The 12,364-nt window shown below is 44.2% G+C and overlaps 1 protein-coding gene across 3 annotated transcripts in view; it reads left to right on the top strand.

Annotated features, from left to right (window-relative positions):
- SH3BP4 (SH3 domain binding protein 4) overlaps positions 1-10,388 on the top strand; it is a 193,480-nt gene extending 183,092 nt beyond the window's left edge. For all 3 annotated transcript variants that reach the window (XM_070732266.1, XM_070732265.1, XM_070732263.1), the window contains one exon: positions 9,525-10,388. In XM_070732266.1, coding sequence (XP_070588367.1) covers positions 9,525-9,752 — 228 coding nt within the window. In that variant the 3' untranslated portion in view covers positions 9,753-10,388. The remainder of the gene's footprint in view (positions 1-9,524) is intronic.
- Positions 10,389-12,364: the final 1,976 nt, after the last annotated feature.

The following is a 12,364-nucleotide window of genomic DNA, read 5'->3' as shown; positions in this document are numbered from 1 at the left end:
AAAACCAGATCAAGATGTTTTATAGATGGCACTTACCTCCAAGTAGAATTTCAAAAATGTACCAAACTAATTCCCCTAATTGTTGGAAATGTAAAATAGAAATAGGTAGCTATTATCACTGTTGGTGGACGTGCCCAAAAGCTAAAGAGTACTGGAACATAATAGAAAAATGGTTGAAAGAAATAACTCAATTAGATATTAAGAAAGCACCAGAATTTTTTTTATTGGGCATATCAAATCATAAATACAAAAAATATATATATTATCTAATAGTTCATATATTAGTAGCAGCAAGGTTAGTTTTTGCACAAAAATGGAAAGATATTGAGATTCCAAAGGAAACAGATATTCTTAAGAAGATTTTAGACTGTGTCGAATTAGATATGATGACGAGACGGTTAAATAATCAAGAAGAATCAGAATTTTATGATATCTGGCAGAAAGTATATATTTGGTGGGAAACAAGGAACAAGAGATAAGTGTGTTGTCTTATTATCTAGCATATTTGAATTTAATATTAGAATTGCATAAGATGGTAATTATTAGTATAAATATAAATTTCTTTCATCTCTTTTTTCTTCCCTTTTTTCTCTTTGTTTTTTCATAAAAACTTCTTTTTCACATATATCTTTATAAATTTTGATACAGATTTAGATTTATATTAAGATTGAAATTTTTACTCTATATAACAATATGTATTTTACAGATAAATTTTTTACTTTTATATGAAGACTTCTACTTTGAGTGTAGCAACTGTAGCTCCATTAATTGTTATATGTTTTGTTTGTTGTGTCTGTTACTTTGAAAAAACCAATAAAATATTATTATTTTTTTAAAAAGCGGTGTTCCCCAAGATAGTGTACTGGGACCAACGCTCTTCATTCTCTACATCAGAGGTCCCCAACCGCCGGTCCGCGGACCGGCACCGGGCCGTTGGGGGTTTTCAGCCGGTCCGCGGCGCCAGGGCCCCCTCGGCCTTTCCGCACCACCAGCGGCGCTCCCCCCGCCAGCCAGCCAAGCCCCGCGCCCGCCGGAATCGGCTCCTCGCTCTCCCCCGCCGCCCGCCGCGTTTGCAGGAGGTGGGGAGGGTCGGGCGGCCCGCCAAGGCCAGGAGAGATGTCGCTGCCCCCCCTTCCCTCTCTCCGCCCACCGCTGCGCCTCCTTGACGCCGAGAGGAAATTCCGGCAAAGGCTTTTCTCAGCGGAGGTCTTCAATGTCGGGGGCGCACGGGCGGTTGCACGCGCTCCCTATCTCCCTGCTAGCCCACTCGGAGTATTCAAAATAAGAAAAACCTTTGCCGGCGAAGGCTTTTCTTGTTTTGAATATTCCGAGTGGGCTAGCAGGGAGATAGGGAGCGCGTGCAACCGCCTGTGCGCCCCCGACATTGAATATCACCTTCGCCGGCCCCACCTCTCCTGCAAACCCCCTTGCTGAGAGCCCGGGGCGAAAGTGCTCTCGCAAAGGTGAGGCGGGCAGGGCGTGCGCGCGTCACCGCTGAGAAGGACGGAGAACGAGAGTGAGTGAGAGCAACAGACAGCAAGATAGAGAGAAAGTGAGAAAGAGAGAGTGAGAGAAAGGGGGGGAGAAAGAGATAGCAAGAGAGAGAACAAGAGAGAGAAAGAGCGTGAGAAAGAAAACAAGAAAGAGTGAGAGAGAGAGAAAGCAAAAGAGACAGAAAGAAAACAAGAGAGAGAAAGTGAGAAGAAGAGAGAGAAAGAGGGGGAGAGAGAGAGAAAGAGAGGGAGAGGGAGAAAGAGAGAGGGAGAGGGGGGAGAGATAGCAAGAGAGGGAGAGAGAGAAAGAGAGAGGGAAAGGGGGGAGAGATAGCAAGAGAGGGAGAGAGAGAAAGAGAGGGAAAGGGGAGAGAGGGGGGAGAGAAAGAGAGAGGGAGAGAGAGGAGATAAAGGAAGAGGAGAGAGAGAAAGGAAGAGAAAGAAAGAAAGAGGGATAGAAAGAAAGAGAGAGTGAGAGATGCTCAGTGAGCCTTTCTTTGAAGTTGCCTTTCTTTCTTTCTTTCTTTCTCTTTCTTGCTTTCTTTCTTGCTCTTTTTCTTTCTCTCTTTTACCTTCCCTTCCTCTATTTCTTCTTTTCTTTCTCCTTCCTACCTTCTTCCCTTACTCTCCCCTTTCATAAGTTTCCTTGCTTCCTTCCTCTGTTCCTGTCCCTTCCCCCCTTCTTTCTTTCTTTCCTTCCTTCCTTTCCTCCCTCCATTTCTTGCTTTCCTTTTCCTTCCTCCCTTCTTTCCTCCCTCATTCCCTTCTTTCACTCCTTCCTCTCTTACTCTCCCCTTTCACACCTTTCCTTGCTTCCTTTGCACCCTTCTTCTGTTCCTGTCCCTTCCCTCTTTCCTTCCTTCCTTCCCACCCTCCGTCCATTCATTCACCCATTCCTCTCTTGATCGCCCCTTTTACGGCGCCGCTGACAGCTAGCTCCCCCCCCCCACCGGGCCATGGAAAACTGGTCTAGCTTAAAGCCGGTCCCTGGTGCAAAAAAGGTTGGGGACCTCTGCTCTACATCAATGACCTTTGCAATTACATCACAAGCAACTGTGTCCTCTTCGCCGATGATGTAAAACTCTTCAACACCACCGATAACACAACTACTCTCCAAAAAGACCTTGACGCTGTTTCTGAGTGGTCTAACACATGGCAACTCCAAATCTCAACTAGCAAATGCTCTGTCCTACACATTGGGAAGAAAAATCTGAACTCCAAATACGAACTGAATAATCAAATTATCACAGATAATCCCCACTCGGTTAAAGACCTTGGTATACTAATAACAAAAGATTTAAGTGCCAAAGCCCACTGCAACAATATAGCCAAGAAGGCTTCAAGAGTTGTAAACCTAATCCTACGTAGCTTCTGCTCTGGCAATCTCACACTACTTACCAGAGCTTACAAAATTTTTGCCAGACCCATCCTCGAATACAGCTCATCTGTTTTGAACCCATATCGTATCTCAGACATTAACACCCTTGAAAATGTCCAAAGATACTTCACCAGAAGAGCCCTTCACTCCTCCACTCGAAACAGAATACCCTATGAGACTAGACTTTCAATCCTGGGCCTAGAAAGTTTAGAACTAAGACGCCTTAAACAAGATCTAAGTATTGCCCATCATATGCTGCAACGTTCTGCCTGTCAGCGACTACTTCAGCTTCAACCACAAGAACACAAGAGCACACAACAGATTTAAACTTAATATTAACCGCTCCAAACTTGACTGTAAAAAATATGACTTCAGTAACCGAGTTGTCGAAGCGTGGAACTCATTACCAGACTCCATAGTGTCATCCCCAAACCCCCAACACTTTACCCTTAGATTATCTACGGTTGACCTATCCAGATTCCTAAGAGGTCAGTAAGGGGCTAGTACAAGTGCACTAGAGTGCCTTCCGTCCCCTGTCCTATTGCTCTCCTATATCTCATATACCTTTCTTCTATTCCTATATTTCTTCTTCTATTCTTTCATTGATATGTTCTATTACTTTATCTTCTTTTCTATTATTTCTTAGATATGTTTTACTATGAGTATCTCCTCTATAACCTTCATCATGTATTTTATTATGTATATATAGATATATACCCACTAAAAACCTTATTGTGTATTGGAAAAAATAAATAAATAAAATAAAATAAACAGTCTAAATACTTCCACTGTTAGTTTTGTTCATCTTTTGGTAAATCTATTTCAACTTGAACTGACTCTGCTTATAGAACCTGAAACATGAATTCTTCAATATCATAATATTGAAAGTGCTTGGTAGTTTTAGGGCGCTGAGCTCTTGCAGGCAGAGCAGGTGGGATTTGTGTGTGTGAGAGAGAGTGAGGAGTTGATGTGTTAACTACAGTACTCCCCCCCGCCTTGGAGACTTCTTGCAGTCAGTTAATTTGTTTTTCAATATTTCCATTGTGTAGGCAAACAGCCTTTTCAGTTCCAGAATCATAATAACTCATTCTTAAGCAATCAAAAAGGCAGCCCTAGGAAGAATGTGGGAATTAATGTCCCTTGCTTGTGAACCCCATTGGTCTGTCTTTAAGATTTGTCTTAAAGATGTCATGTTTGAAGACCCCTTAGGGGTTAGGAGTGCAAGGGTCTTCAACCCTGGCAAGTTTAAGGTTTGTGGACTTCAATTCCCATTTCTGAGCTAGCATGACTGGTAGAGAAATTCTGGGAGTTGAAGTCCACAAGTCTTGAAGCTGTCAAGTTTGAAGTTTGTAAAAAGTGTACATGGTTTTTAAAAGTATATATGGTTGTAAAAAGTATTCTGCTATACTGGTATTTTATTAAACAATATAATACAGTAATACCTCGTCTTACAAACCTAATTGGTTCCCGAGGGAGGTTCGTAAGGTGAAAAGTTTGTAAGATGAAACATTGTTTCCCATAGGAAACAATGTAAAATGAATTAATGCGTGCAACGAACCCCCCCCCCCCCCCGCAAAAAACGCCACCGCCCGGCTATCACCTTTTGAAACAGCCGGGCGCTTCTCAGCGTTCTCCCGGAGGTTCGGCAAAAGTTCGGGTTCGGGTGGCCGCCGAGAAGCCCCACCGCCCAGCTGTCACCTTTTGAAACAGCCGGGGGGCTTCTCGGCGACCTCCCGAATGCCGAACCCGGAAGTTTGGGTTTGGCATTCTCGGCAGTGGGTTCATAAGACAGAAAAAGTTCGTAAGAAGAGGCAAAAAATTTCCGAACCCCGGGTTCGTATCTCGGGTTGTTCATATGGCGAGGGGTTCGTATCATGAGGTACCACTGTACTACACCATTTGGTTCAGAATACTTTTTTCCTTGTTTTCCTCCTCTAAAATCTAGGTGCGTCTAATACACTGGTTCATCTTATACACTGAAAAATACGGACGTGTCATGCACACAGAATGGATCAATTTAACACAATCATGTTTAGCAGGAATAATTCATCATTTGATTCTGATTACAACACATAGTACTGAAAGAACAACAGCGACCTGAAAAACCTTTCTGTTTACAAGACTAGGAAGGCTTTATTTTTTACATGCTTCTTTCCTGTGGCTCCACATATAACAGAAACAAACATATAGGAGTAGGTCCAAATTTAATATCTCCCAAATGCTCTTTCCCAGAGCTGTTTTTTGCATCCCTGCATTGGGGAGGTGCATGTCTGTATAGTTGAAAACCAGCTATTCCACAGGAGATAAAGGAGGTGGCCAGACTATTGCAGGTGGCACTCTATTGTGACAAAATCTTCAAGTCTTCACTCACTTAATCATGTAGTAGAGGCAGATGCATTTTAGAGCAGAAAATATTGAAGATAGCCAGATCACATAGGGCATTAAAATATGATAACCAGCACATTGCAGTGGACTGGGATGCTGATTGGGAGCTGATATAGCTCCTAGAGCAGTTGTTGGCAGCCCGTGGCTCCAAAGCCTCATGCAGCTCTTTGACTCCTCTCTTGTGGCTCTCTGCCAATCTGGTCACTCAAACTGCTCTCCACCACAAGAAGTTATGAGCCTTTCTGCAGAGTTGAAGCACCCCTAGCATTTTCTCCACCCTGCCCGCCTACAACAGTTTGCTTTATGCAATCCCACATCCTTTGCAGGCAGCTCAGAATCAGCCACAGTCCCCTTCATGTCAGCTCCGGAAGGAGGTGAATGGGGAGGAGCAACATCCACTATCACTGGATGCAGGCAAGAAGGAGCTCCGACTCTCCGCAGTGTGGCCGGCTACCCACCTGAGCATGTGTGGCGGCAACAAGAAGAATCGGCAGTGTCGCTACCGTGATCCCAGCCCAGGAGGGTATCCTATTTGTGCATGAGAGGGTACATGCAAGAGAGAGATAAGAGGGCGAAAGAGAGAGAGAATTGAGAAAATGATAGAGGGAGAGAATGAGAGAGGAAAGAGAAGCAAATGAGAAGACAGAGAGAGAAATGAGAGAGAACTGAATGAGAGAGGGAAATGAGAGAGAGAAGGAGAAAGGAAGAGGAAGAAACAGGAAGAAAGAAAAAAGAAAGGAATAAAAGAAAGAGGCAGAGTGAAAAGAAAAACAAATGGGAGGGAGGGAGAGTGATGGAGAGACCCATTTCCTACCAAAAATACCAAGAACCATGAAACCTAGGTAGGCCTACCTGGGGGGGGGGGGGTTATGTGACTGGGGGGAGAGTGACATTGAGTTGACCGTGCCCATGTTTTGAGGCTGCCGGTGTTTTCTGTGGGAAATGGGTCCAAATGGCTCTTTGAGTGTTTAAGATTGCAGACCCATGTCCTAGAGGGAAAGGATTAGGGATGCAACTGTCAGTGTCACAATCACTCCCGGACTCCTGTTTAAGTTGTTGGATATGTGATGACATGAGTTTGACACTCCTGATATAGATATTAAGTGTAAGGAGTAAAGATTAAGCTCACAACATCCCCAGGGAAAGGGGGGGAGGAGTGGATATTATAGCCAGGGAGAGCCTTTGCCTGCGTAGACTCATTGCTCCAGAGTTGTGAGTCCCTCCTGGTGAAGTTGGACTTAGGGGTTCAGGTGGGTTTGTATCTGCCTCCCAGCTGCGTGTCAATAGCCCTGCCTGTGCTGCTCGAGGAGGTAGCCGGGCTGGTGGTGGGGTTCCCCAGATTTATTGTCTTGGGGGACTTTAACCTACTGTCCCTCGGTGAAACCTCTGGGCTAGCACAGGAGTTCATGGCCACCATGACAGCCATGAACCTGACTCAAGTAGTACAGGGTCTGACTCACAAGGGGGGGCACACACCCGACATGGTATTCCTCTCTGAGCAATTGAGCAATTGTTTGAGACTAAGGGGCTTAGAAGGGTTGCCTTTGTCATGGTCAGACCATTTGCAGCTTGACTTCCTGGCTACAATCCATCCCCACCTAGAGGCGGAACCAAAACCAACTAGGTGGTTCCGCCCCAGATGCCTGATGGACCCAGAGGGTTTTCAGAGGGCACTTGGGGTTATTCCAGATGCACTCGTCCACAGTTCGACAGAGTCTCTTGCTTAAGCCTGGAACAAGGTTGCAGCGGAGGCTCTTGACCGGATTGCGCCATTGCGACCTCTCTGCAGCACTAGACCCCGTAGAGCTCCATGGTTCAATGAGGAGCTCCGGGAGTTGAAACCCTAGAATCTGATCGAACACTTCTAAGAGCTCATATTAAAACTTACAAACTGGCGCTCAAGGTGGCACGATGCACGTATCATGCTGCCTTGATTGCATCAGCGGAATCTCACCCGGGTGCTCTATTTAGGTTGACCCGCTCCCTTCTTAACTAGGGGGGAGTTGGGGAGCCCTTGCAGAGTAGTGCCAAGGATTTTAACACATTTTTCGCTGGTAAATTCTCTCAGATCTGAGCGGACCTCGCCTCCGATTGGATAACAGAGTTGACTGACAACAAGTCAGTCGAGGTGACTGGGGCCCATCCTTGTCCATCTGTCTGGGAAGAGTTTGATCTGGTGACACCTAATGAAGTGGACAAGGCCTTTGGAGCTGTGAGTACCGCCACCTGTTTACTGGATCCGTGTCCCTCATGGCTGCTTTCAGCCAGCAGGGAGGTGACACGGAGCTGGGTCCAGGAGATTATCAACGCTTCTTTTGGAAGTGGGTCATTTCCGGCTCCCTACAAGGAGGCACGTGTGCGCCCCTCCTCAAGAAGCCTTCCCTGAACCCAGCCATTCTCAACAACTATCGTCCAGACTCCAACCTTCCCTTTATGGGGAAGGTTGTTGAGAAAGTGGTGGCGCTCCAGCTCCAGCGGTCCTTAGCAGAAGCCGATTATCTAGGCCCTCAGCAGTCAGGATTCAGGCCCGGGTACAGCACGGAAAATGCTTCGGTCATGTTGATGGATGATCTCTGGCAGGTCTGGGGCAGGGGTTTATCGTCTGTCCTGGTGCTTCTTGACCTTTCAGCAGCTTTCGATACCATCAACCATGGTATCCTTCTGCGCCAGCTGCAGGAGTTGGGAGTGGGAGGCACTGTCCTTCAGTGGTTCTCCTCCTACCTCTCCGGTCAGTCACAGTCGGTGTTAGTGGGGGGTCAGAAGTCGACTTCTAGGCTTCTCCCTTGTGGGGTGCCTCAGGGGTCGGTCTTCTCCCCCCTGCTATTTAATATCTACATGAAACCACTGGGCGAGATCATCCGGGGGCATGGAGTGAGGTATCATCAGTATGCTGATGATACCCAGTTGTACATCTGCACCCCATGTCCAGTCAACGAAGCAGTGGAAGTTATGTGCCGGTACCTGGAGGCTGTTAGGGACTGGATGGGTGTCAACACTCAAACTCAACCCTGATAAGATGGAGTGGCTGTGGGTTTTGCCTCCCAAGGACAATTCCATCTGTCCATTACCCTTGGGGGAGGGAATTACTGACCCCCTCAGAGAGGGTCTGCAACTTGGGCGTCCTCCTCGATCCACAGCTTACATTAGAGAACCATCTTTCAGCTGTGGCGAGGAGGGCGTTTGCCCAGGTTTGCCTGGTGCACCAGTCACAGCCCTACCTGGACCGGGAGTTACTGCTCACAGTCACTCATGCCCTCATAACCTCGAGGTTGTTACGCTCTCTACATGGGGCTACCTTTGAAGAGTGTTCGGAAACTTCAGATTGTGCAGAATGCAACGAGAGTAATCATGGACTTCTCTAGGTATGCCCATGTTACACCAACACTCCGCAGTCTGCATTGGTAGCCGCTCAGTTTCCAGTCACAATTCAAAGTGTTGGTTATAATCTATAAAGCCCTTCATGGCATTGGACCAGAATATCTCAAGGACTGCCTTCTGCCGCACGAATCCCAGCGACCAGTTAGGTCCCACAGAGTTGGTCTTCTCCGGGTCCCGTCAACTAAACAATGTCATCTGGTGGGACCCAGGGGAAGGGCCTTCTCTGTGGCGGCCCTGACCCTCTGGAACCAGCTCCCCCCGGAGATTAGAATTGCCCCCACCCTCCTTGCCTTTCGTAAACTCCTTAAAACCCACCTCTGCCACCAGGCATGGGGGAATTGAGATATCTCCCCCAAGCCTATATAATTTATGTATGGTATGTTTGTGTGTGTGTGTGTGTGTTGTTTTTAAATAAGGGGTTTTTAGATATTTTTAAATATTAGATTTGTTATTGTACATTGTTTTTATTATTGCTGTGAGCCGCCCCGAGTCTACAGAGAGGGGCGGCATACAAATCTAATAAATAAATAAATAAATAAATAACAGCACACAGCTAATAGCTAACTCATTATAGTGATATTAAAAATTACATTATTTCTAGAATATTTTTCTTCCAATTTTCACTGAAGGAAGCCTGAGACTAAGCTATGCCACTTAAGACTTTCATATTCCACAATAAAAATAGATAAATATTGGATACATCTTCATATAAAATTGTTATTAAAGAGAGCTGTGTTAGTAAATGGTGTCAAAACGAACAACTCTGGAAGCACCTTTTAAATAACATTTGTTAACTGAAAAAATTGCTACCAGAATCTTTCTGATTTTTTTACCACTGTGTAAGAATTAGTGATAGACAGTCCTGGTTAACATTGGTTTCTATCTAACAGGCAATGTGGAAACCAGCCTATGATTTTATGCTAACATGGAGTAATCAGATGGGAGACAGTTACCGCGATGTTACCCAAGAGCTGCACATTGGACTTGATAAGATGAAGAATCCTATTACAAAACGTTGGAAACATCTGACTGGCACCCTAATTTTAGTAAATTCCTTGGAAATATTACGAGCAGCTGCTTTTAGTCCACAAGAAGAATATGATGATTATGCCCTGTGATGGGGAGTTTAGCGTCATGCAGTTTGGTTTTATGGTTTTAGCTTAGTTCGAGAAAAAGTATTTCTGATTAAAAAAAATAGATTTTCTTTTCCTCTTTGCAGAAGATTTCAAAGTCTTTTCTGTATTCTGTGGACAACTTTCATTATGTTCAAAATCACACCTAAAAAAATATTTGGCAGTACCAGATTGGAAATTCAAAACATTTTGATAAAGACATTGTCATAATTTTCATAACATGGAAAATAGTTTCCTTCTTTTTAAATTTTCACTTTGAATCAGTGATATAGAGAAGCACAAATGTCTCCTTGTAAGGATTTCGATTTTAAGGTGTCTTTCTGAGAATTGCAATTCAGTTCTTACTCCAACATCTCTTGCAATTTTGTCATCAATGAAACAATTCTGTATTATTTTATTTTATGTAAACCATTTTTGTAAAAAATTATGGGCATACTTTTTCAATTTAGCTGATGTTTCTTACATCAGAATTTAGCAATTTAGCAATACTAAATATAAAATACTACATATAAAAGATGTGTTTCACTCTAATGTGCTTTAGATCTAAGGGTAAGAAAAGCAAAGTTAAGCAAAAGCCCTAAACAATTTTTATTATAAATAAATAAACCTTAACGGATGCCACTTATAGTACTGCCTTCCTCCTTTATCACACGGGTAATCCAATAATAATGTATGCTTGTCATCTCTAATAGCAGATTAGATGTTCAGAAATTTACAGTGTTGGGCTATATTTAAAATATGGAAAGTTGTTATTCCTTATTTGGGATTGCTTCAGTTGAAAGTCAGAAGACGTATCACTTTATTAAACATTGCTGTATAAAAATGAATATAAAAATTAGCCAGACAGACAAAATTATAATTTTAAACTGTTTTTGTGTTTTAGACAGCTAGAGGTCCTTTAAAAGAAATATGTAGTACTATATTGCATATTGCCTATGGCACACATGCCTGAAGTGGCACACTGAGCCATGTCACCTGGCATGCACGGTATCACCCTTTCTTCTTCCAGGTTTCTGACATTCATGCGCATCAATGATCAGCTGGCCTTTGTGTATGTGGTACTGCCAGAAACTGGAAGAGCTGGTCTTCTGTTTTCCAGCATGAGCATGCACATCAGCCAGCTGATGGGCATGTACACATGCATGGCGGTAACTGAGAGACTTGCCAGACGGCACACATGCGCATGCCAGAAACTGGACTGCTATTCCTGGTTGCAGGCCAGACAAATGCAAAGTACTCCCATTTCAGCATTCGGTGCCTCCTGTCCTCACATATGCTCCCTTTTTGGCACTCAGTGCCAAAAGGATTTGCCAACAATGGCATATTGTATACATATTCCCAATGTAGTATTATATTGTATATTACTTGTTTTATTGTTTATTGTTTTAATGCACTATACACTGCTTGGAGTTGGTTGGTTGATACATTCAATTATTTCACAAGAAATAATTTTGCTGAAATCTGCTACTTGCAGTTTTTAGAATAGAATAGAATTTTATTGGCCAAGTGTGATGGGACACACAAGGAATTTGTCTTGGTGCATATGCTCTCAATGTACATAAAATAATAAGATACATTTGTCAAGAATCATGTGGTACAACACTTAATGATTGTTATAGGGGTCAAATAAGAAATGAGGAAACAATCAATATTAATAAAAATCTTAGGATACAAGCAACAATTTACAGTCATACAGTCCTAGGTGGGAGGAAAAGGATTATAGGAATGGTGAGAAAAACTAGTAGAATAGTAGTGCAGATTTAGTAAAAAGTCTGACAGTGTTGAGGGAATTATTTGTTTAGTAGAGTGATGGCATTCGGGAAAAAACTGTTCTTGTGTCTAGTTGACTTGGTGTGCAGTGCTCTGCAGTGATGTTTTGAGAGTAAGAGTTGAAACAGTTTGTGTCCAGGATGTGAGGGGTCAGTAAATATTTTCCCCACCCTCTTTTTGACTCGTGCAATATACAGGTCCTCAATGGAAGGCAGGTTGGCAGCCATTGTTTTTTCTGCAGTTCTGATTATCCTCTGAGGTCTGTGTCGGTCCTGTTGGGTTGCAGCACCAAACCAGACAGTTATAGAGGTGCAGATGACAGACTCAACGATTCCTCTGTAGAACTGTATCAGCAGCTCCTTGGGCAGTTTGAGTTTCATGAGCTGGTGCAGAAAGAATATTCTTTGTTGTGCTTTTTTATGTTTTTGATGTTAGGTGACCATTTTAGGTCTTGAGATATGATAGAACCTAGAAATATGAAGGTATCTACTGTTGATACTGTGTTGTCTAGTATTGTGAGAGGTGGAAGGGTGGAAGGGTTTCTCCTAAAGTATACAGTGAACCCTCGAGTTTCGCGTCCTCAAGCATCGCGAAAGGGCTATATCGCTAGTTTTCAACCCGGAAGTAAACTCCACCATCTGCGCATGCGTGCCCTTCCACGCATGCGTAGATGGTGGAGTTTCCCCGCCGGGCAGAGGCTTCCCTGGGTCTTCCCCCTCTTGCCCTGGTAAGACCCCAGCGGCGGCGCGCTTGGGGACACCCCAACTCTGCTTCCCAGCTGGGAAGCGGAGCCGGCAACAGCGTGGGCGGGCGGGCGGCGCGCGTGA

This window comes from Erythrolamprus reginae, chromosome 1 (assembly GCF_031021105.1).
Source record: "Erythrolamprus reginae isolate rEryReg1 chromosome 1, rEryReg1.hap1, whole genome shotgun sequence".
NCBI classification, from domain to species: Eukaryota; Metazoa; Chordata; class Lepidosauria; order Squamata; family Dipsadidae; genus Erythrolamprus; species Erythrolamprus reginae.
The sequence above is the reverse complement of the archived record's forward strand: the minus strand, read 5'-3'. Positions and strand labels throughout refer to the sequence as shown.